This window comes from Dromiciops gliroides, chromosome 3 (genome assembly GCF_019393635.1).
Source record: "Dromiciops gliroides isolate mDroGli1 chromosome 3, mDroGli1.pri, whole genome shotgun sequence".
NCBI lineage: Eukaryota > Metazoa > Chordata > Mammalia > Microbiotheria > Microbiotheriidae > Dromiciops > Dromiciops gliroides.
In genome coordinates, this window is record NC_057863.1 from 54314765 (window position 1) to 54341424 (window position 26660).

The following is a 26660-nucleotide window of genomic DNA, read 5'->3' on the forward strand; positions in this document are numbered from 1 at the left end:
TTCCTCTGAAATTGTCCATTTCATCATATCTAATGACACAGTGATATTCCATTACAACCATGTTCCACAATTTGTTTAGCATTTCCCTAGGTCTCGCAACGGACAGAGTGCTGGGCCTGGAGTTAGGAAGACCTGAGCAAAAACTGGCCTCAAACACACACCAGCTGTGTGACCCTGGGCTAGTCCCTTAACCTCTGCCTCAGTTTCCTCAACTATAAAATGGGAATAGCCTTTCCTTTCCAGGGTTGGTGTGAGGAAAAAAATGAGATATGATTATCCCTTCCACATGTAGAGGGTTAGGGGCGGACCCTACCACCACCCCCAATCTGGAAAATCCACATAAAAATTTTGGGCCTTCCCTTCATGCCACAGAAATATAAATTTTTTCTCTTTCTTATGCTGACCTGTGATATATGGAAACTGTGATAGGGAAAGCTGCAATGTGGAAAGGATAATGGTATCTGTAAAGTATTTAAAGTGTCTGACATATAGTAGGTGCTTTACAAATCTAGTATTAATAATAAGTATTATATCATTAATATTGGTGTTACATAATAATAATTATTGATATTATTATTATAAGAGGATACTCTCTTAGTTTCCAATTCTTTGGCTACCACTAAAAAGACTGTTTTAAGTAGTTTTATATATGCCATATCTTGGAGAAACTATAGATTCAGTTCCTGATCACCACAATAAAGCAAATACCACAATAAAGTGAGCCACACTAATTTCGTGGTTTCCCAGTGCATATATAAAAGTTATGTTTATACTATACTGTAGCTGATTAAGTGAGCAATAGTACTGTCTAAAAAAATACACATGCCTTAATTTTAAAATACTTTATTGCTTAAAAAATGCTAACCATCACCTGAGCCTTCAATCGAGTCATGATCTTTTTATTGGTGGAGGATCTCACCTCAGTGTTGATGGCTGCTGAATAATCAGGGTGATGGTTGCTGAAGTTTGGGGTAGTTGTGACAATTTCTTAAAATAAGACAGCAATGAAGTTTGCTGTATAAATTGACTCTTCCTTTCACTTGAACACTTAGATGCCACTGTAGGAATATTAATTGACCTGATTTCAATATTGTTGTGTCTCAGGGAATTGGGAAGCTGAAAGAGAGGGAGAGAGATGGGGGAAATGCCAGTTGGTGAAGAAATTGGAACACACATAACATTTATTAAGTTTATCTTCTCATATGGGTATGGTTTGTAGAACCCCAAAACAATTACAATAGTAACATCAAAGATCACTGATGATAGATCTACATAAAAGATATAATAATAATGAAAAAGTTTGAAATATTGTGAGAAATACCAAAATGTGACACAGACACGATGTGAACACATGCTGTTGGGGAAATGGTTCTGATTCTCATTGCAGGGTTGCCACAAACCTTCAATTTGTAAAATAACAAAACAAAAAACAAAATAAAGCAAAACAAAATGTAGTTATCTGTAAAACACAATAAAGTGCAATAAAATGAGGTATACCTGTATAAATCTTTTTCTGCTTTCTTTGACTTCTTTGGGGTATAGGCCTAGTATTAGGCTATACTAGCCTATAGTGTCATCAAAGACTTTAGTTTTGTCAAGCTATAGCTAGGTCAAAGGATATGGACAGTTTGGTAGCTTCCTGGACATAGGGGTTTTGGGTTTTTTTGTTTTTTTCTTTTTTAGTGAGGGAATTGGGGTTGAGTGACTTGCCCAGGGTCACACAGCTAGTAAGTGTTAAGTGTCTGAGGCAGGATTTGAACTCAGGTCTCCTGACTCCATGGCCGGTGCTCTATCCACTGCGCCACCTAGCTGCCCCTGGACATAGGTTTTTAATTGCTTTCCAGAATGGTAGAAATATTCAGTGCCACCAACAGTGCACTAGTGTCCCTGTTTTCCTGGACCTCCTCCAACATCCATCAATTTCTTCTTTGGTCTTCTTTGCCAGTCTGATTAGTGTGAGGTGGAACCTCAAAGCTGTTTTCATTTGCATTTGTGAATTTGAAATGTTACTAACCTTTCTTTCCTTCATGCAAAAATACTAAATCTTCCATTCTGGATCTTCCTGAATGTTCTATAATTGGGGGGAGATTGCTATTCCTTTCCATAGTGTCTCCTCACTTATCAAGATTATTTATCCTCTTCCTTTTGGAATTATATCTTAATGCAACTTTTTTGGGTATCTGAAGGGTGTGTGTGTGTGTGTGTGTGTGTGAGAGAGAGAGAGAGAGAGAGAGAGAGAGAGAGAGAGAGAGAGAGAGAGAGATTGATTGATTGATTGATTGATTGATTTTGGCATATCCATGAAGTCGGCTTTAGGAACTGATATGGATTATGGTACAGTACAGGGGGAAGATACTGAACATGGAGTCTTGGAGTCAGTCCTGAGTTGGCACTCAGATTCTCCCGCTTATCTAGCTATGTGACCTCGAGTCAATCATTTGACCTTTCTGAATCTCCGTTTTCTTAGCTACAAAATGATGATCTCGCTTCCATAACTGACCTCACAGAAATGCTGTAAGGATCGAACAAGACAACAAGTGTAAAAATGCATTATTAGGCAATGTGATTTGTGAGGGCACAGAATTTGCCCCTGTTCAAATATAAAATCTGCAATTCTACCATCATAGTTTCATTATTTGGGGTTGTCCAGACCCCCCTACCTTTTTTTCCAAAAATAAATGCCCTTAGAGGTAATCAGCCTGGATACATCTCTATATCCACATCTAATCTCACTCTTGCATTCCAGGTCTGCACTACTATATACTGGATATAACCACCCAATGTCCTACGTATTTCAAACTTAACATGTCCAAAACAAGACCCACTATATTTTTCCTGCCTCGAATATTCCCCATTTCTGTTAATAGCTCCATTATTCTTCCAGTCACACACAGGCTTACAACCTTGAAGCCATCCTTGACTCCTCCCTTTCCCTCAACCCCACCACCCAACTAGCTACCAAGTCTAGTCAACATCTCTTCAGTCCCCTTTTCTCCACCCACAAAAATCACCCTAGCCCAGGCCCTCACCACTTTTTATATTCTAGAGTCTTGAGTAACACAATAACATCCTAATTGGTCTCCCTGCTTCCAGATTTTGCCTTCTCCAATCTATCATTCATTCAGCTACCAATTGACATCCCTGAAATACAGATCTGACCATGTCACCCAACCCCACTCAAAAATCTTCAATGGCTCCCAAATGACTCCAGAGTAGAAACCATTAAAGAAGTGGGGCAGAGTCTAGAGGGAGAGGGAAGAAGGCAAATCTTATAGAGAAGGCAGTAAGCTCAAAGATGATCTTTGGATTATTTCATTCCCCTACTTGTCCTTTTATGTTTGGGGCCAGTTCCTAATACTGACAATAAACATGGGCTGGGAAAAGCACTAGAGATGAGGTTAAGAGAACTCTCCACATCTGATAGAGAAGCATGCATTTAAACTAGCTTTGCACAGCTTTCACAGATGGCAACCCCTTGTCGAACCAAGCCAATCCCTTTAAGAGTCACTGGATGATGTGAGAGTCAGGAAGTGGATGGTCAAGCAAATCCATGCAGCTCAAAGCATTTCCATTGTGATGACATCACATCTTCTCATCCTGTCTTCCTAGTGTTGTGGCCCTGGCTGCTGTCCATCTAGGGAGCTTATGTGGCATGTTTGTGTTTCCCTAAGAATTTTATGTGGTCTAAAATCAGCTATTTTACTACTTAGAGGCCATGTCACAACTTAATCCCAATGGTGCCTGAACAAGGATAATGTGCTCTGGAGATTGAGTTTCAGGTCCACACATCTCATCTTTCACAACTGAACTCAACCCTCACCCATGCAGAAAATTGCCTTGTAGTGAGCATCTTCATAAAAAACCATGATATTCATGTCATTCAAATCAAGTGATTTTTCTATTCCTGAATACCCTACTTTGCTTCCCTATAGAAGTGAGAACCACTGGAAGAGTGGGGCAGAGACAAGAAGGGGAAGGAGAAGAAGGTGAATGGAATAGGAGAGGCAGTAAGACTAAAGACAAACATATGGCTTCCCATAAGCTGTCCTCACCCTCAGGCATCTGCATATTCTTAACACGCATTGTACTACCAACTCCTCTGCTCCCAATCCACAACACAAGTCAATTTGTTCTCTCACCATTGACATTCATAGCAGCTGGATATTTATTAAGAAGAGAATGTTAGAGGAAAATGTTGGATATTGGAGGGGATGTGGGAAAACTGGGATGCTAATCCACTGTTAGTGGAGTTGTGAATAGATCCAACCATTCTGGAGAGCAGATTTGAACTGAGGCAAACAGGGTGAAGTGACTTGCCCAGGGTCACACAGCTAGGTCACATTTGAACTCAGGAAGATGAGTCTTCCTGACTCCAGGCCCAGTCCTCTATCCACTATGGCGCCACCTAGCTGCCCTCTTCAATATAACAGCCCTCCAAACACTTGAAAACAGCTGTCATGTCTCCCTTTGTCTTCTCTGGGCTAACCATTCCCACCACCTTCATAAGACTGTCATTTGTCACACATCAAGTCCTTCTCTCTTCAGCTTACCAGCCAACCCGAGTGGACTCCAAGTGACTTGATCAGGATGACTCTGTCAGTAATTGGTAGAACCAGGAGGAGAACTCGGATATCCTGATTCAATTCCGTAGCCATGACACCAGTCTAGTTGCCTCTGGCCCAGATGACTGAGATATCCCCTCTGCCTGAAGGCAAGGGGTTGTGACAATATGGAGCAGAGGAAGGAACATGGGCTGAGGAGTCAAAAGACCTCCCTCTGACATTCCCTATGTGCACAGGCAAATCCCTGAACTGTCAGACTCTAGACTGCAGCTTCCCTGTAGGGTGAGGGATAAGAGGAGAAGGGAGGAAGGGGAAAAGTATTTATTAAATACCTACTATGTGTCAGGCACTGTGCTAAGTGCTTTGCAAATATTATCTTATTTGGTCCCAGTCTGCTTAACTCTGCAAGGCAGATAGATGCTCTTATTGTCACTATTTTACAGTTAAGGCAAGTGAGGCAAACAGAGGTTTAGTGACTTGCCCAGGGTCACACCACTAATAAGCGCCTAAAGTCACATCTCAACTTGTCTTCCTGACTCCTGGCTGAGTGCTCTAATCACAGGGCCTCCAAACTGCCTCTAAACTCTATATGAATAGGCAAGTACCCTAGGGTGGGGAGGTGCATTTCTTCCAGCCCTTTGATTCCATTTAGCCTCCCATTTTGCTTGGGCACCTGCTCAGAGGCTTCAGTCCACTGCTGGCTTCTTCCAAGAGCACACCCAAATTGACTGATGCCAAAATCATAAATGCGGGGCAGGATTAGGCTTGGGTGATGGCCCTGGCCCACCCTCTCCATTAAGCTGGCAGAAAATCATCCCCAAGCAGAGAGCCTCATGACTTCATTTTAATCCATGATACATGGACTAACCCTGTCCTGTTGGAAAGGGTTTGATGCTTAGCTCTTTCCAGAATCATCAGAGATAAAAAGCTCAAAACAACAAGAAAACAAAACTATCTCCCAATATTAAACAAAACAAGACAAGGGGAAGGCAGGACTAAGAGGGGGAGGGAAGAAGAAAAGAAGAAAAGAAGGGAAAAGGGAAGAATATCCAGAGAGAACGTGGCTGGCCATGCATCTCCCTTACTTGTCTGGGGAGGTGGTGAATTATGTGACTTCTCATCCATGTAACAGACCCACTATAGATAAACATAGTTCCCTTCTCTCCCCATTCTAAATGAACCTCTAAAGAGGGGGTACCTTAACTCCCAAGCCTAATCTACCCTTGAGTGTTCTATCTGGTCTTTTCAGCACTCATCAAGGGGTTCCCTGTCACTAATCTGTGCTTGATATAAAGAGGCAACCTGGACTGAAATAAATTAGCATTAATTAAGCACTTCCTTTGTACAAAATACTGCGCTAAGCACCGAGGAGACAAATATAAAAGTAATAAAGCCCTAGCTCTCCAAGAGCTCACATTGCAATGGGGGAGACAACCCATATGGGAGGTTTTAGTTACAAGTCAGATGGAAAGGTCTTGTGGTCCTTAGGGTGCAGCAGCAAAGCAGATGGTAACGCTTGATCTTTCCTGTCATTTCTACCAATAAAACCCATAATACTTTCTGATGTTAAACTATTTGTCAGTGCCAAGGACTCTGGTGGTAAGAACCTCCAGGGTTTTCAGTAACTTTGGCTGCAGTGGATGCAGAAGCAATGAATGGCCAGGCCACATCTCTAAGGGGTCACTTCCAAGGAGAGGGCTCTGCTAATAAGAAGGCAAGCAGTTGTGGGGATAGGAGGGAAGGAGGTGCTGCCATTCCCAAGGCTCTTGGCCTTATCTACCCATCAGCGGCAGTTGGTACAGGAGTTAAAGTTGGTGGTTTCAGGAAGGTAGATCCCTTCTTCATAGTTATTTCTCCCATCAGTGACAGCTACAGGAATCAGGCTGAAAGCAGCTAGTGGTCTTGGGGGATGCTGAGCTAAATCCATCAGGGTCCCAGAAGAGATAGTGGTAGAGATAATCGTGGTAGCTTGACTTGCACAGACTATCTCTTCCTCAGTGGGGGGGGGCTTGCTAGGATGGCTTGCCCACCCCACAGGAATTGCTTCTGCTGTCAATGGCTACAGGAGCTGGGCTGGAATCGGGGCTAGAGGTCTTAAGGAAATTGCTCTCCCCAGGACTTTTCAGTTCAGAGTGCTAGGCTGACTCCAACCAGGTTTCAGGAAAGGCAGTGGTTGTGGTCTGACTTACCTGTCATGAGCTGTCCCCAGAGTTCCTCCTTCAGTCTGCTTTGCTGCTTTGGTAAAAGTAAAAGGCTCTGATTGTCACCACTGATCCCCCTGAGCCATCTCAGGAATGGTAATTATTCACCAAGGGCTCCACACTTTCCAAATGCTCTCAATTAACTTCTGGGGAAACCTACATTCCCATTGCCAAAGGGGAAGCATCACTGGTACATTTACTCCCTAATCCTGAGCCTGTATCAATCCCCAGGAGAGTCTTTCCTATCCTTAGTGACTATTTTTGAGACCCGGTCTTCCCATCCCCCAAGACATGATATCATTTACAGTCTCAGATTTCACAATTTTATAGAGGGTATCTAAAGCTTTGACCTCCACTGAGATTTTTGCAACACCACGGCCAGAGCCTGGCCTATTTGTTGGTAATAATCACAGAGCAAAAGCTGTGCACAAGACAGGAGCTTGAGACTTCCCCATATCTGACTGGGTTAAAGCAAGTTTTTCATACTGCTTTCGGTCCTGGCAAAACCCTGGTCAGTCTAGCCCAACCCTTAGTACCATATGTGAGAGTCAGGAGGGCGAAGGCATCTCTGAGAAGCCTGTGGCAGCTCAGCTGAACAGTATAGAATTTGTCCTTCCTGTCTGACCTTTGTATCCTTGGGGAGGCCAATCGGGAGCTTGTGTGGCATGTTTGTGTTTCCCTTAGAATACAGTGTGGTCAGTGGTCAGGTCTACCAATTTACTTTGGTTTTTTAAATTAAATTCACTTGAACCTTAACACGCACAAAATGAATATTTAAATGCATGGAATAAAATCTATAGTATTCCAAAAGAAGCCAATTATGCGGAAATGGGGGGTGAGTCTTTTTTTAAGGTCCCCAGGTTAAAACCTCCTGTTCTAAGAAATGCACATTAGGATTTCACTATCCTCACCCTTATTCCCTTTTCTTCATATGATCATAAGTAGTACATATTCCATTTTTCTGGTTCTATTTTTCCCCACTTTGCATTATTTCATAAAGTTCTTCCCAGAATTCTCTGCACTCCTCCCACTGGTTTGTCTTAATTGTCTCTTATCTATTGCATCGGATGATGGCAATTTTTACAATTATTATGAATGTTTGTAGCAATGAGAACTTCATTTGCTTGGGAAACATCTGGTTAAGTTCTATGTCTCCTGTAATCACTGCTGCCTGTCTGCAAAGATCCCATTAGCCTGAGGGAACCCTCCCAGGACTCTGCCTTAGCCACAAAGCCAAAAATCCCCAAGTTCAGGGTCAAGCTCCCACTCATTTCCTAATGCTTTTTAGCCTGACCTACAGCCTCGACAGGCATTCTGAAGCAAGTCTAAAAGGGCCCTTAAAATACAAACCAGCAGGACTCACAATGTATTTTTATTTTCCCACAGCAACACCAGGAAACCTGGGGGCGTTGGGATTTTATAAAGTGTGATATTTCCTTTGGTTTTCGTTACTCACTGTAGTATCAGGTTTAGCTTTGTGGGCTGGTTTTATTTTAATTTTCTTCTTTACATAGAGATCGAATTACAATCATCATAATCAAAGCATTTAAACAAATAAGAAAAATTGAAAGTCATTTTCCTTAGCTGGCCTGTCACTCATAACAACTGCGTTCAATGAGAAATGTTCCATTTCCCCTGGAGTTATGCATGGTCAGCAATATAGCTAATGTCCACTCCCCCACACATTAAAAGTATTTGGCTTACCCTTGGGGGAACTAAAACAAACCAATCAGAGCCCTTTTCCCAGAAAGGTTCTGCTTGGTAGAAGCCAGAATATGCAAGAGGAGATTTTTCACCCTAGTTTAAGCATTGGACACAAGTAAGAAGTGACTCTCCGGTTACTTGGATCTTGGTAATCCCCTGTAGAGGATGTACCTGCAAAATATACCTCTTCCAGGGGCAGCTAGGTGGCTCAGTGGATAAAGCACCAGCCCTGGATACAGGAGGACCTGAGTTCAAATATGACCTCAGACACTTGGCACTTACTAGCGGTGTGCCCCTAGGCAAGTCACTTAACCCTCATTGCCCTGCGGGGGAAAAATGGAAAAAAATATATACAAAACCTATATATATATATATATATATATATATATATATATATATATATATATATATATATATATAAATACCTCTTCCCTGCCACCTTTCCTCAACAAAAGCACAAAGGTCTAAGGAAGGACAAGCAATTGATTAAAGGACTATTATATGCCAGGCCCTGAGCCAGGCCATTTAGATACAAGAAGTAGAGGGGTTTCTAATCTTTTTTTAAATTTTAATATTAATTTTTTTTTAAGCGAGGCAATTGGGGTTAAGTGACTTGCCCAGGGTCACACAGCTAGTAAGTGTTAAGTGTCTGAAGTCAGATTTGAACTCAGGTACTCCTGACTCCAGGGCCAGTGCTCTATCCACTGCGCCATCTAGCTGCCCCTCTAATCTTTTCTTAATCAATATTTTTTAGAATCATAAAGTAGTTCTCTCTCCAGTTCACAATGGGGTTTTTTTGTTGTTGTTGTTTGGTTGGTTTTATTTTTCCACTAACAGTATACTTTTGGAATATTGCACTAGAATACAAACAGGGACTAGGACCTATGATTTCACTTGGTACTGGGAAATCCCAGAGGAGGAAAACACCAACCAGTGCAAGTTGGCACCTTCTCTGGTAATTTACAGGAGAACAAAGCTACCTGGAGCACTGAGAGGTTAAGTCACTTGCTTTTCTGTGAGAGGACAAACCTGAACCCAGGTATTCTTGGCTCAGGGACCAGCTCCATCTACCATATACCAGCTGCCTCTTTCACTAGGAAAATGTAATGATTTAAACTGTTTGTATCAGTCTTTGAAGCAAAGACCTGAGAGATGTGGAACCGAAGCAGATGCAAAAGAAACAGAGCTGTCAACTACCATTTGTTAAGATGTATAATTAGACAAAGGAGCAACTTGCCCAAACTTCGGTTAAGGAGTGTCTGGAAAAATGTGCGGTCTTTGATGGGTTTCGTTTTAAGAAGTTATCAACTCTGGGGGCAGCTAGGTGGCGCAGTGGATAAAGCACTGGCCTTGGATTTAGGAGGACCTGAGTTCAAATCCAGCCTCAGACACTTGACACTTAACTGGCTGTGTGACCCTGTGCAAGACTCTTAACCCTCATTGCCCTGCAAAAATTTTTTAAAAAGAAGAAGAAGTTATCAACTCAAACACTGCTATGACTTAAGAATTATTTCTTTGGTTGGTGCCGGTTAGATTTTCTTCTTTACCAAATATTCATTACTCACTTTCCATAAGTAGTTAGGTAGCTCAGTGTATTGTCACAGTCAATAGGAAAATCTGAGTTCAAATCTTGTCTCAAATACTTGCCAGTTAGTTGTGTAGCACCTGCTCCCCTCTACCAGCGACTGAATCTCTCCGCCTCAGTTTCCTCATCTGTAAAATGGGGGTGAAAATAATGGCCCCTCCTTCCCAGGATTATGAGGATTAAATGCTCTCCCTAGCTCTAGGTCTCCCTCTACATACACATATACACACGTACACATATGCGTACGTGCATACAGCATACCTACATAGGTAGGGATATGCACGTATACACATGCATGTGACTATACATGCACACATAAGTAGTCATGTCTACAATTACAAGCATATGAATAAATATATGCGTATATGTGTATATTCCTGCATGCGTCCATGTATAATTACCCAGCTCACTTACCCCCAGCCCACCCCCACCCAGGCTAGGACCTCGTGACGCAGCACCCACACTCTCCTCCCATAGGTTCTGAACCAAGTCCCCGGGGCGGGGCAGGGCGGGGCTCGCTCCGTGTCCCTGGGCACGCACTTGAACCCCGGTCCGAGCTCTTCTGATCTTCCGAGGCTGGGGCCAGGGCCGATCCTCGCTCCCCGACTGCCATGGCCGAGGATGCCGCGCCATCGTCCTCGGCCGCGCCCTCGGGGCCGCTCTGCCCCTTCCTGTTCAAGAAGTCCGGCCGCGGACCGCCGGCTGGCCGCCGCCAGAGACGCGGGGCCGGGCCGGAGCGGCCCGACGGCGGCGGGAGCAGCAGCGACGGCAGCGGTGACGAGGACCCGGCCGTGGTCCGCCCTGACAGGAAGCGGGCCGCCCCCAACCCCATGATCCAGAAGACCCGCGGGGCCCGCGACGGCCAGGCGTCGGCCGCCGGCGGCGACGACGAGGCTCGCGCTGCGGCCCTGGGCGTGCTCTACCCGTCCAGCCGCTCGGCCAAGCCGGCCGGGCCCGAGGACATGGGCGCCACGGCCGGCTACGAGGCGGATGCGGCCCGGGGCCCACGGCCAGCGGCCAAGGGACGCCAGGGGCCCCAGCGCGCGCCCGAGCACCTGCGCGCCACTGTGCGCTGGGACTACCAGCCCGACGTGTGCAAGGACTACAAGGAGACCGGCTTCTGCGGCTTCGGCGACAGCTGCAAGTTCCTGCACGACCGCGCCGATTACAAGCACGGCTGGCAGATCGAGCGCGAGCTGCGCGACGGCCGCTATGGCGCCGATGACGTCCGCGGGGCCTACGAGCTGGGCCCCGACGGCGGCCCCGCGCCCGCCGCCTGCCGCATCTGCCGCCAGCCCTTCCGCAGCCCCGTGGTGACCCGCTGCGGGCACTACTTCTGCCGGGCCTGCGCCCTGCGCCACTTCCGCGCCTCCCCGCGCTGCTTCGAGTGCCACCGCCGCACCCACGGCGTCTTCAACCCGGCCCGGGGGCGCGCCCCGGCCCCCACCGACGCCACCACCCCCAGCGCCTAGATAGGCAGCGCGTGGCCCAGCCAATAAAAGAGCTCTTCCTCCGTCCTCCAAGAGCCGGGGCTTTGATTTGGGGAGCCCAGCAGGAGCCCCGTTTTACAATGGCGCTGTGGCTTTGGGGACGCACCCAAGTGCGTATGGTGGGTGGATGCCAACACCGTGGCCCAAAAGTCTCAGTGCAGGTTAAGCTTTGGGGACGCCTTGCAGACACGTGGGCACTTGGGGGGGGGGGTAGGTAGGTAGGGGGATAAATAGATAATGGGTGGATGGGTAGTGTGGTAAAAAACAGTCGGTTAGATAATGGAGAGACTCCAGTTTTGGTTTTTTTTAGGACCACCCTTTTGGGGAGGAGACCAACAGCATGACCTACGCATGCCAGTCCGTCTGGCCAGATTGCCTGCTGAGCACTCGACTTCCGGGGTGCAAGCTTAAAAGGCAAGGAGAGAACGGAAGTGGGGCCTTTTTTTTCCTGCTCCACTGGTCCCCTGGCTGCGCTGCACAGACAGACGCGGACTGGAGTTTGACTCGGCCAGCTCTCGGTTAACAGCACGCTCTTGACTCGGTCTCTCTCCCCAAAAGTGTCCTTGGGTTTTGGTGAGTTTTATAGGATTATATAGACTAAGCCTAGACTTAAGACGATTTGTATTGTATTTCTACTTTCCTATCCTTCTAATCAACATCACTTTATGACTACCATACAATAAAAGCTCTAACTAGAAAACCAGAAGCTTCTTCCATTTACTAGTCTGGGAGATAAATTAAGGGAAAGGTTAAGTAGGGTAGATTTATGATCTAATATCTAATTTTAATCTCACAGTAGACAGATGTATAGATAAATCGATGGATGGATGGATGGATGAGTAGGTAGGGGATAGATAATGGGTGGCTAGATAGACAGATGTATGGATAAGTGGCTAGGTAGGTGAATGGATGGATGGATGTATGGATAAGTGGCTAGGTAGGTGAATGGATGGATGGTTAAAGAGATACAGATATCAGTGACTATAAATATATAATACCTTATAATATTTTGTATATATGCATGATTATATGCATTGTATCTGTGTGTATATACATGCACACACACATATACACATACATATTTTATTTGGTACCCACAACCCTTTTCTGTAGGCACTGTTATTATCACCAGTTTACAAATGAAGAAGCCAAACTTGTGAAAACTTAGTGACTTGTCCCATGGCTAGTTAAGTGTCTGAAACAGGATTTGAACTCTGGTCCTTCCCGGATTCTCCGTCCAGAGCTATCACACTTCCCTAGCTGCAGGCAAGTTCCTAACTTCGCCATTTATGTGCTGTGCCACATCCCCCCAAGTCCCTTCACCTCTTAGGTGAGGGTGTCTTTGTGAGCCTAGCATTATTTTATTATGCTGAAGAAAAAGCTGACCATCCAAAGAAGTGGTTTCCAATTTCTTTTTAATCACACACCCCTCTCACTAAAGAACTGGGGGAGCATTCAGGCCTCAATATGCATATATTTCCTTATAAATTGTACACATTACTAATAAGTATGTAAATTATAAATTAACCATTTTAAAAGGAAAAAGATAAAAGTGAAACATTTGTTGCTAGAGTCAATTAAGAACCACTAAGATTTCTTTGCTGAAGTGTGCTTTAGGAAAATGGCTTGATGACTGTGAAGGAAGATTGGAGAGAAAACAAATTGAGGGAGGGAGACCAATTAGCCAGCTATTGCAGTAGGGCGTTCAAAAGGTGATGAGGCTTTGGGTGGTGGATGTATGAGTGAAGACAAATGTGGGATATGTGGAGACAGAAAGGATAAGCTTTGAGAACTGATTGGCCGTGTTGGGTAAGGCAGAGTGAGGGAGGAGTCAAAGACAATGTGGTGGTTGTGAGCATTTGGAAGATTGGAAGAATTTTGACCTCTCAAGTAGTAATAAGGAAGCTTGGAAGGAGGGTAGGTTTGGGGAAAAGACAACATGATACCTGTAGTACAAATCATAATCTAGCCAAGCTTGCTAACCCCTGGTGTCCTGGTAGCTGTCCCTGAATTTGGAATTTTCACCCAGAAGGTACCTACTGAAGCCCTTAGGATTTAGGGGAAGTGGAAAAGGATTTTGCCCAGTGGCACTGGGCAATGAAGTTTCTGCCACAAACACTTGGGAGACCTGAGAGGCCAATGACAGCCTCAGAAACTGAATGGTGTTGGAAGCTTAAACTGCCAAGGAAGGGGGAGGAGTGGGAGAGGAGGAATTTGGAAAGACAATAGTAAATGTTGCATTGGAAACAGTTCCCAAAATTGGCTGTCCCAGGATGTGATCCATCTTCCCAGTTTCTAATTGGTTGATCACACTCTGTTTGAGAGAAGTTAAAAAATCACATTGGAATAAGCCCATGTCCCCCTGGAGGACTTTGGAAACCAACAACCTAGAGAATAGAAATTAAATTTTATGAGCTCTGCATGAAGAACAGTATTGGACATTTTATCACTTCCTTAAGGAAATAGCTATATAAGTTACTTTTTTTAAAATTGGCGTCTAATGAAGGAAAATATCTGCAAAGATAATGCAAAAATATTGGCGGATCCACTCTGGCCTTTTGATCTCACTTCAACAGCACTTTAGACCCAGAGATAGGTTTTAACATATAAAATGAGACAAGGAATTGAGAGGCACTCTCAGCAAAGATCCCAGAAGATAATGGATGGGAATTCAGGCACATTTTCCTCCAATCTGTCCTCTTTAATGCCTGCCCTTCCAATGGCCACTGTTCCATTCCTTAACTGACAACAGCCAGCAACAAGGAGTTTGGTAAAATGGCAAACTCAAGCTTCATATCTAGCAAAGCAAAAACATTTGTGTACAGAAGAGAGGAGAGGTCTGGTCAGGCTAAATATCAAGTATTTAAGCGCAGAGATCATCATTAGTTTTATTCTCACCAGTCATGTCTGGTTATTCACCTGGATCTTGGCCAACCGCTCTGTTTACTGATAGTTAAGCTTTGCCGGACAGAGGGGGATGTGCTCTTCCTTCAGTGTGACCCTGGGCAAGTCACTTAACCCCAATTGCCTTACCAAAAAAAAAAAAAAAGTGTTTATTGATTGAATGAACCTTAGAGAAGCTTGCCTATGGTGTGACAAGGGATAGAAGGGGACAGGTAAGGAGGAGATGAAGCAGAAATGGTAGCTGGCATTTATGAAATCATGAATTCCATAAATTAAAAATAAAATAAATAAATGGGGGAATAAATGGCAATTGTAAGTACATAGGCTGTACTGATCAAATTCCTTCCTTGGAACCAATTCAAGGACTGAATAAAAAGTATGGGTCCTTCATAGAGTGGAGTAAGGGGCATGTAGGTGTCACACTGGATAGAGTGTGGGACCTGGAATCAGGAAGACTCGTCTTACTGAGTTCAAAACCAGCCTCAGACACTTCCTAGCTGTGTGACCCTGGGCAAGTCACTTAACTCTGTTTGCCTCAGTTTCCTCATCTGTAAAATGAGCAGGAGGAGGAAATGGCAAACTACTCCAGTATCTGCCAAGAAAACCTCAAATGGGGCCACAGAGTCAAACATGACTGGAAAATGACTAAACAACAACCATGGAGTGCGACTCTTTTTTATGATGATGGAGACTGGTTCTTGTGGTACTCTGTTATAAGAATACATCTATCTATTTAGCACACAGACCTCCCCCAGCAGATCTTTTCATCTAAAACCTCCAATTAGATCATAGGAACTCTGGTCCCAGTTTTAACAACCCATCAGTCAATAGGTATGTGCAAGTTTTAACCTAATCTGAGCTCATTTGTGTCTTAGAGAAACATGCAGAAGATGCTATTCAGACATTATCTGTAGTCATTGAAATTGAGTGTGATACTTTTCCACTTCCTCCGAATAGAGTCCAGTGTGCCCTGAAGCTCTGGAGACTCAATGGATAAAAATGATTGTTACTTCATGTCACAGGATGGTGCAGCCAGGGATAGCCTTGTCTGGTGGGCATCACCTTTTAGGCATGATCACTTCAGACTAGCATTTCCACACAACTCCATTCAAGCAGATATTCATTAAACTCCTGCTAACCCAGCTTAACTGGAGAAGGAAATGGCAAACCACTCCAGTATCTTTGCCAAGAAAACCCCATGGACAGAATTGGCTTGCTATGGTCTGTGGAGTCACAGTCAGACTCCACTTGAATAACAAAACTGACTTGTCAATTAAGTGACTTGTCCAAGGTCATGTAGCCAGCATGAGTCAGAGATGGGACTTGATCCCAGGTCTTGTTTTCTCTGCCACCCTATCCCACTCCCCATTTGCCCCCCTCAAAAGAAGAGATGAAGGTTGGAAATTATCTCATGGTTCCCATTTTAAAGATGGGAAGTGAGGCTGTGAGAAGTAGAGATTTGCTCAGTGACCCAGTTAGAAATTGACAGAGTGGGAACTTTTAGCCTAAGACTCCTGGTGTGTTTTTTTTCCCTACTAAACCAAAATAATCAGTTCTGTTTTCCCTAAGGTCAATAAGCTGAACTGGCTTTCAAATAGAGACCAAGGGGGAAAAAATCTGAAGCTGGTTTAGCATTAAGTACACATTCCTTCAAAGAAACACTAGCAATAGCTGGATATTAAAAAGGGAAGGGGAAAAAAAAGACAATTATTGTTTAGGGGAAAAGTGCCACTTATGTCACTGTAAGGAATGAATAGACTTTAAGCTTGCCTCAGCTTTCCTCTCCCAGGAACAAAGCAAGGGTAAATAATCATGGCAAATATAAGGTTTAATTTGGAAGAGTGAAATTATAGAACGATTTCGTTACTCCCCTTGCCTTTTCTGTGGCAATCGGGACAGCTCCTGACACTGCTGGGAAGCTCCTGGCATCCAGCCAGATCATTCTCAGACAAAAAAGACACTGGAAATGAGTGGAAGAAAAAAAATGAACTGCCAGGACCTGTTTTATTATTTTTACAAGGAGCAAATAATCGCATGATGAGGCCCAGCCTAATTGGCCGCCTTGAGATCTTTAATAGAAGGATCAGATGTGTTCATGCCAGCAAAATTGTTGAGAGTTTTTTCATAGAAAGTGTGTCTTCTCAGCAGCCTAGCTTGGGATTGAGCTATTTGAATTTACCAGCAGAGGCTAAGCAGTGCAGAAAAAGGTGAATTTAGGTCTATACCCCTTCTCCTTTCGAACACATAACTTGGTAATGAGAGTGTTATGCTCACCTTGAATGGGGCCCAGGCCCTTAGCATAGAAGGCTGTTTTGTCCTGGGACAGAATGCATCTTATCTAAACACTCAGTCACTTAATCCTGCAACTCAAGAGTGAAAGAATCAACCCAAGTGGTTTCAGGGAATAGAAGAAAAAAATAGAGGGGTGGGTTGGGGCCAGTGGGAGAGAGAACCACAGGTTTGCAAGGAATCCAGTAATCAAAGACTTCCAGTCTCCAGGGAGGTTCTACCTCTGTGCAGAGAGAAGCAATGGAAAGTGTTACTCACACAATAAAACCCTTTGCATTGTTCCAGGGGACAAGAGTTTGAAGCATTATGCAGGAGAGACCACAGCATGCAAATAGCCAGGCCTGGACAATTATATAAAGTGGGTGAAGTTTGCTTTGCCCCAGGGGTTCTTTTTAGAAACTCATCCCTCCTCCAGCCTCCAAGGGCCGTCTGTACTCTATGCACCGCTGGATTTCATCTCCTATTTCCGAGGAGCCTTTTTTTATGAGCTGGTAGCCAAACTAAGGTACTAGGAATGTGGAATGGTAAAAACAGGCCGGGATCTAGAATATTAAGGCTTGTGTTTAAATCCCAGCTCTACCACCTGAGTGACCTTAGGACAGTCACTTCCCTAAATTTGAGTTTCTTTGCCTGTGTAGAAAAGGGGACAGAAGGGATTGTCCTCGGCATTGATGAACTCTTCTCGTGTTGTCTTGGTTTATTAGCACCTGGGGACCTGTAGGCAAAGTGAAGCACCTGACGATACCTGATACTGACGATCTCCTTATTGGACAGATAAAGTGAGGGAACTGAGCAGGATGATCTTTCACATCCCTTCCACCTCCAAGATGAATAGATAACAAGTTAGCATTGACACAGGGCCGAAATGTTTGCAAAGAACATTACAGAGACGGTCTCAGGAAGAAAGATCTGGGTTGGAGCCTCAGACACATCCTGAACTACTCAAATGATTCTGATCAAGTCGCTGGACCCCTCTAAGACTATGTTATTGTAGGGACATTGCTGATCTGCCTCTTTTCTACAGTATATTTTAGAATTTTACTTAGGAGATTGTGGCTATCAGAGAAATTTAGTCAATATTTAAATGGTCACAGATTGACTGGGGTAATTATTTTTTCCATTAACCAGCTGTTTTGGTAGAAAGGTATCTGACCTCAGATACTAGTTTGTGACCCCAGGCGAGTCACTTAACTCTGTTTGCCTTAGTTTCCTCATTTGTAAAATGAGCTGGAGAGGAAATGGCAAACCAGTCCAGTATCACTGCCAAGAAAACCCGAAGTGGGCTCCCAAAGAGTCAGACACGACTATAAATCGACTTAATGAACAAAGAAAGTTGGTTTGAAATATTCAAAGCAATGTTAAAGAACTATAACATGGCAAGTACCTAATTTAGTAATAGGTCTGCGTTTTAAAAAATATTTTACATATATGTTATCCCATTGAAGATCTTCAAACTTGCCAGAATTATGTCATAACAAAAATTCTTTTGCGATATTAATTATACTAGGTGGCGGCTGAGGCCCCTAACAAATTTAAAATTCCGTGAAGCTGTGATCCTGTAAAGTAGGCACAAAAGGTATTTTCATTTTACAGAGGAAAGGACCGAGGCAGTTAAGTGACTTGTTCACAGTCCCATTGTAAATATCGCAGCAGGATTTTGAATCTAAATATTCCTGTGTTCCAGAGGAGAGTCCCATTCCCATGATGCTTTTTGATTTATAAAAAAGCAAATCCTTCTCAGCTGCAAAGTGTAATACCATTAAGCCATTATGAAGCTCATAGAGTATATTGAAGGACAATAAGAATAGAATTTCAAGTAATCTATACAACAAGCTAGTGTTGACCTTGGGGAGATACTTAGGGGCAGGGGGCCCTACCTGACACTTGGCAAACTACTCTACAGTCAGCCTAAAACCAGTCCTGTGTGCAAACAATACTGTTTGTGTTGGGGGCATGGGAAGGGGAGGAGACAAGTCCGGGAACCTCCTCTTTGTATCCCCAGGCTGTACCTAGCACAGTGTCTTTCTTGTAGCAAGGACTGGATCAAATTTGCCCGCTGAATTACATGACTTAAATCATTCACTGTAGAATCTGGTGGCACCGACTGAGCTCTCCCCATTTCAAAGTGCTCAGGCTCATGGGACAGTTTAGAAATCCCTTTTATTAACCGTGTTCTCTGGCATTCAGCTCTTCACTGTCACACACACACACACACATTCAATCAATAGATCCTTTAGGTTCCATCTTCGTAACATCTTTCCTCTGATGGTGCCCCCATCACTCCAGACCTAGACTATTTTTTTGGTTTTTGGTTTTTGGTTTTTTTGCGGGGCAATGAGTGAGGGTTAAGTGACTTGCCCAGGGTCACACAGCTAGTAGGTGTCAAGTGTCTGAGGCTGGATTTGAACTCAGGTCCTCCTGAATCCAGGGCCAGTGCTTTATCCACTGTGCCCCCTAGCTGCCCCCAGACCTAGACAATTGCAATGATTGCTGGTTGGTCTCCCCACCCCAGTCCATCCTCCTGGACTCAACTGTCAAATTAATCTTCCGAAAGAGTAAATCTGACCATGTTGCCTCTATTCAATCAACTCCAGTCACACCCTGTCACCTTTAGGATCAAATGTAAAATTTTCTGTTTGCCATCCCCCAAAAGTCCTTCACAACCTGCCTCCTTCCTACCTACAATCTTCTTCCATCTTCCCCCAGATCCTGGGCCAGGCCGCCATGAAGTCTGCAGGCTAGTGACACTGGCCTCTTTGCTATTGCTCACAGAAAACATTTCATTTCCAGACTCCAGGACATTTTACCAGCTGATCCCCATGCCTGAGATCGTCTCTTTCCTCATCTTCCCCTTCTGGCCTCTCTACTAACCTCCTTTAAGTCTCATCTAAAATCCATTTTCCAGAAACCTTTTCTGATCCTCCATCTGGTCTCTCCCTCTGTTGATGATTTCTGGTTCATCTTGTATATAGGTGGGTTGTTCATAGCTGTTTGCATGTTGTCTCCAACATTACATCATGAGCTCCTTGAGGGTAGGGACTGTCTTTTGCTTTTCTTTACATCTCTAAGTTTTAGCACAGTGCCAGGCATATAATGGGTGCTTAATGAATTGACTGACTGACCTGCCCCTTGCTGCCTGTGTGGAAACCACAAGTGAAGGCTTCCATCCACATCCATGGATAGCAACCCTTATTCCCTTATTGTCCCTGACCTGAAACAAATAGGAGGGCATCCATTAAGAATCTGAATCCTCCAGATGTTGAAAGGCAAATCATTTGGAGTCAAAACTCCAAAGACATTTTAATATTTTAGTCAGCTAAGGAAGCCAGAGTCCTAATCTACCTGAATTTCCGATGGAAGGGGTCTGCTGCCACTGTCTGTTAATGTTGTCTTCCATTCACAACCTCTGGGCAGTAAGTGATGCCTTTTGGATAGGAGCTGATTGTGAGTAAGGATTACATGGAAGTATTAGCAGGGGAGCCTGTAACCTCCTTGGTGGTAGTCTCTGAAAAAGGAGCTTGATGAGGAACCAAGAGACCTATCTCCTCATCCCAGATCTGCCCCAAAGTGACTTTGGGCAAGTCACCCAACCATCTCAAAGAATTAGCTTCTTGATCTATAAAAGGGGAATTGCTCCCCTATTAAATTGCCTCGTTTGTAGATTAGTGCTGGAAGGGATGCCAGAGACTGTTTACTTAGTCCTCATTTCATACAAGAAGAAACTAAAGTCCAAAAAGTTGGATGACTTGCCCAGGGTCACACAGGTGCTAGTGATCAGAGGTGAGATTTGAATGCAAAGCATCTGACCCTCGAACCCACCATGCCAGGCTGCCTCTGCCTCCCCACAATCAACCAACCAATATTATTATAATCGTCTTTATTTATTTATTTGTTTGTTTGTTTATAGTGAGGCAATTGGGGTTAAGTGACTTGCCCAGGGTCACACAGCTAGTAAGTGTTAAGTGTCTGAGGCCAGATTTGAACTCAGGTACTCCTGACTCCAGGGCTGGTGCTCTATCCACTGTGCCATCTAGCTGCCCCACAACAGATATTATTAAACACCTAATATATGGCCTTGCGGAATTGTGAGAGATCAAATAGGAAAATACTAAGCAATTCTATCTCACTATACAAATGGGGACCAAGGACTCTTGGAAGCAAAGTGGCTTAAAGTAGGTAATTTAGAAAGACCATGGGGGCAGCTAGGTGGTGCAGTGGATAGAGCACCAGCCCTGAAATCAGGAGGACCTGAGTTCAAATTCTACCTCAGACACTTAACACTTACTAGCTTTGTGACCCTAGGCAAGTCACTGAACCCCAATTGCCTCACCCAAAAAAAAAAAATTAGAAAGACCATGAATGTAGATGGGGAACAATGAAGTCTGGGGAACAACAGCCTTCTCTTGAAAGGTTTGTCATCTAAATAGGCAAATATTTAAATTTCTTTATGAACGGAAGGCAGAGGAGTATTATGGAAAGAGTACTAGATTGGGAGGACGTTAGTTCAGTCATAGCTCTGCTCCTGGTTACCCTTCTCACCTATTCATTTCCCCAGGCTTCATAGATTTAAAGTTGGACGGCAGGGCTGCTGATGGAGCTAACATTTCACTGCCTTGACCTCTGAGAGCCCAAGGTCACCTCCAAGTCACAATGAGGCATCAGAGGAAAATATCAGATCCTCCAGGTAGTTTCCCAGTCTTTTAGCTTCCTCTCATCTCTATGGTATCAATTGGCTAAGTTGGAAAGAGGCAGAGCAAGGCAATAAATATTTATTAATCACCCACTATGTGTCAGGCCCTGTGCTAAGTACTGGGGGTACAAATACAAACAAAAAGAAATATAGTCCTTGTTCTCATGGATCTTGCATTCTAATGGGGAAAGACAACACACACAAGAGGAGGGTGGGAAGGCATCAGTCTATAGTCATTGAAGTCAAGTAAAGTCAAAGCACAGCCGGAAGGACAAAGAAAGTTGGCCTGCCTGGCTCCTATCCAAAATGGAGGCCCTATAAGGGAAAATCGGGCAGGCAGGACAAAGGGATGTTCCAGGATGAGGAACCCTCCCTCCCTCTCCCCCTCCATCAGGGAAGTTCCTGGTGAGACTCCCACTGAAACTCGGTGTTGAATTCCGGAAATTCAAAAAAAGAGCCAAGGAGGGACTGATGCAAGTGGGGACACTGACCTTGCAATGAAATTTGTTATAATCCTCAGAGGAAAGTCTATGTGATTTAGGCACTTGATGAATGTTTTAATGAGTTGATTATTTCTCCTTTTGAGAGAAAGGTAGGACTAAGAGAGAAATATGAATGAAGGGAGGAAAGAATATTGATCATACAGTATCAAAGAGATCTTCCTCTGTCGAACCCCACCCCATGCTTTACTGGAAGCACCTGCTTGGACAAGTTCCAGCCTTATTGCTCAGAGATAATCTCCTTGAGTCTACCTGGGGAGGTTTACTCTGGAATGACAACACACTACATAGCTATATTCTGAGGGAGTTTTGAGCCTGTCTTACTCGAGCAGCTGAAGGGAAGGATTTGGGAAGGTTGTGAATCAGAGGGTCCATGAGCACACAGTCTATTTAGGGATCATTACGGCATTTGCCAGGCAGGGAGCAGAAGAAAGTCAGAGGGCATTGACAAGGGTACAGGGAGCCCCAAGGCAGGAGTGGGGAAGGGAGGGAGAGGAAATGACTAAAAAGATTTGCTTTAAAGTTACATTAAAAAATGAAAGCCCATGCACAATATGAAAATCTCTGCCTCCTGCATAACCGCCTCTTTTCTGTGGTGATTGAAGTCCACCTTGTGTCAGGTCCCTCATCATGCAAATGGTCTGGGATTGAAACCTTGTTATTAAATCACTGTGTCAGTAATAAAATGACTGGCCAGTGCCAATCGTGGTACCGGCAAGCAGGGAATTGCTCCAACAATAGGCAGGAACCCTCTGAAAGAAATAGCCTTCCTGGGTCTTGATTTTTACAAGCCAGGCAACGAACCACACAGTACATGCAGTGGGCAGGCTTTGGGACTCTGTCTGGGGATCTTTGAGGTATTGCTTATTACCTTCCTGACTCCAGAAACATCCCAAAACGATTCTGGCTGAAGAAAACAAAGGATGATTTTTCAGAAACAGCAAAGGTATTGCAATCCCACAAGAACTGTCCAACAGGATCCTGGAGCAACTCAAGAGGCAGCAGTCCTAATTAACAGAGATTTAACAGAGATCTCCAAAGAAATGCAGAACCTTGGCCCTGACCTAAAAAATGTGTAGACTCCATCAGTCTTGGCACTCATATCCCTTGCATACAGAACATTTGTTTATATTTGGATTGGGTATCCATTGGGACGAGGGTTGATGGAAAGGTGTAGAGGGATGGGTAGAAGCTAATGAAATAATCATGATGAGATTCAAAGACCACTGTGCTGGTAGTCAACAGACACTTGAATTCAATTCCTTCCTCCAGTGCTTCATAGCAATCTGGCCATGGGCAAGTAAATTAGACTATTAGACTATTTCCTCATCTGTAAAATGGAAATAATCAAACTTGTAGCAGGGTGGCTGTGAGGATCGAATCAGGTAATGTGCTTTTAAAACCTCTAAGTTCTATATAATTGCCAGTTATAATCATGAAGACATCAATGTCTTCCCAGTCCTGTATGGGAATGATAATAATAATAATAATAATCAATAACAATAATAGACTGTACATAGTATTGTAAAGTTTCTAAAGTACTTTTACATAGAGTATGTCATCTGACCGTCTGTAAGGTGGATACTATACTATTTTTATTTCTATTTTATAGTTGAAGAAAATAAGACAAAGTGATTTGTCCAATCCCACACAGCTAGTTACTGTCTAAAGCAGAATGTGAACCTGGGTGTACATAATTCCAAGTCCAACCCTACAACCACTCCTCCATATTGTAAACCCAAGAGTGCTCAGGGCTGCCTTTAGCTGCCATTTTGGTCTAAGTGATCATTGGGATGCCCCAATACATCCCAAGGTAGAGGATACTGAATAATTGTGAACCCAATTGTATGGAGGAGAAATGGGAATTTCCTCCACCCCAAAGTAGAAGCAGTAGCTTCAGAACAGTCCAATATTATTGTTCCTCCAAATCTTAACCTTTGGATGACCATAACCTGTGGACATCCAGCCATATTGTGAAAACCTTCCCAGACTAGCTATAGAAACATGGGCCTAGACTGCAGTCAGACAGATAATAGAGAACCCAAAAGCAAGACCTAAGTCTATTATTAAATGACAGTTTCTCCATTTCTGCAGTATTTTACCTCTTGGATGAATTAAGATTTCCAGAAAACAAATGGATTAGTGGTCTTGAAAGTGGTGTTTCCATGGAAATTATCTGATGGATATAAATGCAGACCTACCAAACCTTTTATTTTTTTCAAATTCATTTATTTAGTAAACATTTTTTGTAAAGCCACTCTATAAGCAAGGCACTGTGCCAGACAACAGAGAAGAGACAAGGATAAATAGGATAAGGCATGGTCAGTGAGCCTGTCAAGTCACCCTAGAGCAGGTGTTTTCCCCAGATTTGATTGATGAAGACATTGGGGTCCCTGCCCTCAGGGAGCTCAAAAGCCAAACAAACACAAAAACTGGAAGGAAAGTACAGCTCAAGTGTTACCAGTTCTAAAGGGGAGAGATTACTATCCAGTGGTAGGGGAAGCTTTCTGGAAAAGATGTCTTCGAGCTGATCTTGAAGGATGGGGTAATTTTCATTTTGTCCTAGCATTTTAACCACCTGGCACATACATGTTTAATAAATGCTTGCTGGGTTGGAGTGGAGGGGATTGGGTAGCACTTCCAAAGGCAGAGTTGGAGTGAGGAGAAGGAGGAAAAAAACAAACCTATAATCACCAAAAAATATGGTCAATTTCCCTTTGCCACTCTCTCTCCCACTGTAGCAAGAACACTTTGTAATCAGGATATAACTTTTAAAATATTAAATAAAAGTGACCGTGAATGATATAATATTCAGACAGGCTTAGAAAATCTCAGCCATCCTCCATGGTTAAAGTACTATGCAAAGCCAGAGAGAAGAGGTTAGCTCTGGCTCCAGAACTATGCACCCCCTCCAACATTTCACCATGAAATTCAATCCTGTCCTGAGTAACAAAAAAATCACCTTATACAGAAAAAAGAGCATTGGATTTAGAGTCAGAAGTCCTAGGCTTGAATGCCAGCTCTGTTACTTAACACCAGTGCAGCCTTGGGCAGATTATGACCTCTTAGAACCTCAGTTTCCTCACCTGTGATATGGGGAGAGGGAGGCTTGGACTGGAGGATTGCTAAGGTCATTGCCAGCCATTCCATCTATAAGAAACAGCCCAGGATGGGGACAAGAGCACTGGGGGTCACAAGATCCAGGTCTTTGTCCCACCTTCTTTCACTAACTCACTGACTGACCTTTAGCAAGTCACCTCTAGGGGCCCCAATTTTCTCTATCTGTAAAATGGAAGTGTTTGACTGTGTTTGAACCTCTAACATTTTGTGATTCTCTGAAGATCTAGCACTTTTTCCCTTCTACAGTAATTACCAACAGAGTAGCAGCAAAGGGAAACAGTGCCTCATTCTGTGCTTTATGTCTGTCATATGAATACAGGTAGAGAAATCTGGAGACCTGGCTTTGGTGATGCTGGTGTTACTAATGTTGTTGCTGCTGCTGCTGCTAGTGGTGCTGCTGCTGCTGTTGCTGTTACTGCTGCTGCTGTTTGTGGTGGTGTTACTGCTCCTGCTGATGTTGTTGCTACTGTTGGTGATGTTGTTGTGGCTGTTGTTGTTGTCTAACAAATTGCAAAACATTCACCTTACCTCTTCTATCAGTGCAAAGAAGTCTGGATCTGTGTTAACTGTAATGGAAGCCTTGACAATGCTGAGTCTTTAGAAATGCCACCTAAGGGATCCCAAACAAGCTTTGCCCCAGAACCTCTGGTCCTAACCCTCCTAGAGGTCTCTAAAATCCTGCTGCCCCATGGTCTCACACACACACACACACACACACACACACACACACGCCTCAAGGGAAAACAAGGAATTGAAAGTGCTCTTCCTCTTAGCTCATCAGACAAAGCCATCTCTCCTCTGCTGAATGACTCACCACCTTTTCTAAGCCTGTTGCTGTTTGAGGTTCTCTCTGCCTCACTGTGCTCAAGTTTGGTTTAGTACAAATAAAGTTTTTCAGTCGCTATCTACGAAACCATCTAAAGTTCTTCATCCAGTACTCCTTTCACTGCCCCACCCAGCTTTGCACCAAGATAAGCCTGTTTGTACATTTGTACACCCACCTCTTTAGACGTTTCAAAGCCACTTTCCTATTATAAAAGAAAAAAATAGTGTAGCTACAGAGCTTTATGATTTGCAAACTGCTTTCTCCTCAAAAATGAAAAATATAAGATAGGTTATACAGATATCATCCTCTTTTTACAAATGAGGAAACTGAGGCCAAACTTGGCACTGGTCACTCAGCTAGCAAACATCAGAGATGGGTAAAATAGACATACTATCCCCTTCATCTGAAAACTGAGGTATGAGGGCAGTTTATTAATCTGGCCAAGGTGTGATTCCACACAATCTGCCCTACAAAATCTTGAGTTTCTGTGTGTTAGAATCTAGGGACTGAGACCCAGCTGTCTCCTAATCAAATAAGACAAAAAACTTGGCAGGCATGGTTCCAGCAAAGAGACAGCAGCAGGTCCATAAAATATTGCTTTGAGTTTTAGAACTGGATCCTGGAAAATGAATTGTATTTACCAAAAATCACCCCACGTAGAATATACGGTGTGAATTGTGCACAGTAGCAGTGGTTTAATTTCCATGTTTGCAGGTATTAGGTGCATTAATGAATTCATGTTGAATGAATGCCTGAACAAGTGAATGAATGAAAGGGTGAATGGATGGG

At 43.8% G+C, this 26660-nt stretch overlaps 2 protein-coding genes across 2 annotated transcripts in view; both read left to right on the plus strand.

Annotated features, from left to right (window-relative positions):
- Positions 1 to 26660, plus strand: part of SLC9A9 (solute carrier family 9 member A9) — a 733387-nt gene that overhangs the window by 698612 nt on the left and 8115 nt on the right.
- LOC122745929 (E3 ubiquitin-protein ligase RNF113A-like) lies at positions 10664 to 11524 on the plus strand. The gene has a single exon (XM_043991390.1). It carries the CDS (start codon positions 10664 to 10666, stop codon positions 11522 to 11524), a length of 861 nt encoding a protein of 286 aa, XP_043847325.1.

Coding starts and splice junctions, on each gene's coding strand:
- LOC122745929 (XM_043991390.1), top strand. CDS start 10,664: ATGGCCGAGGATGCCGCGCCATCGTCCTCGGCCGCGCCCTCGGGGCCG.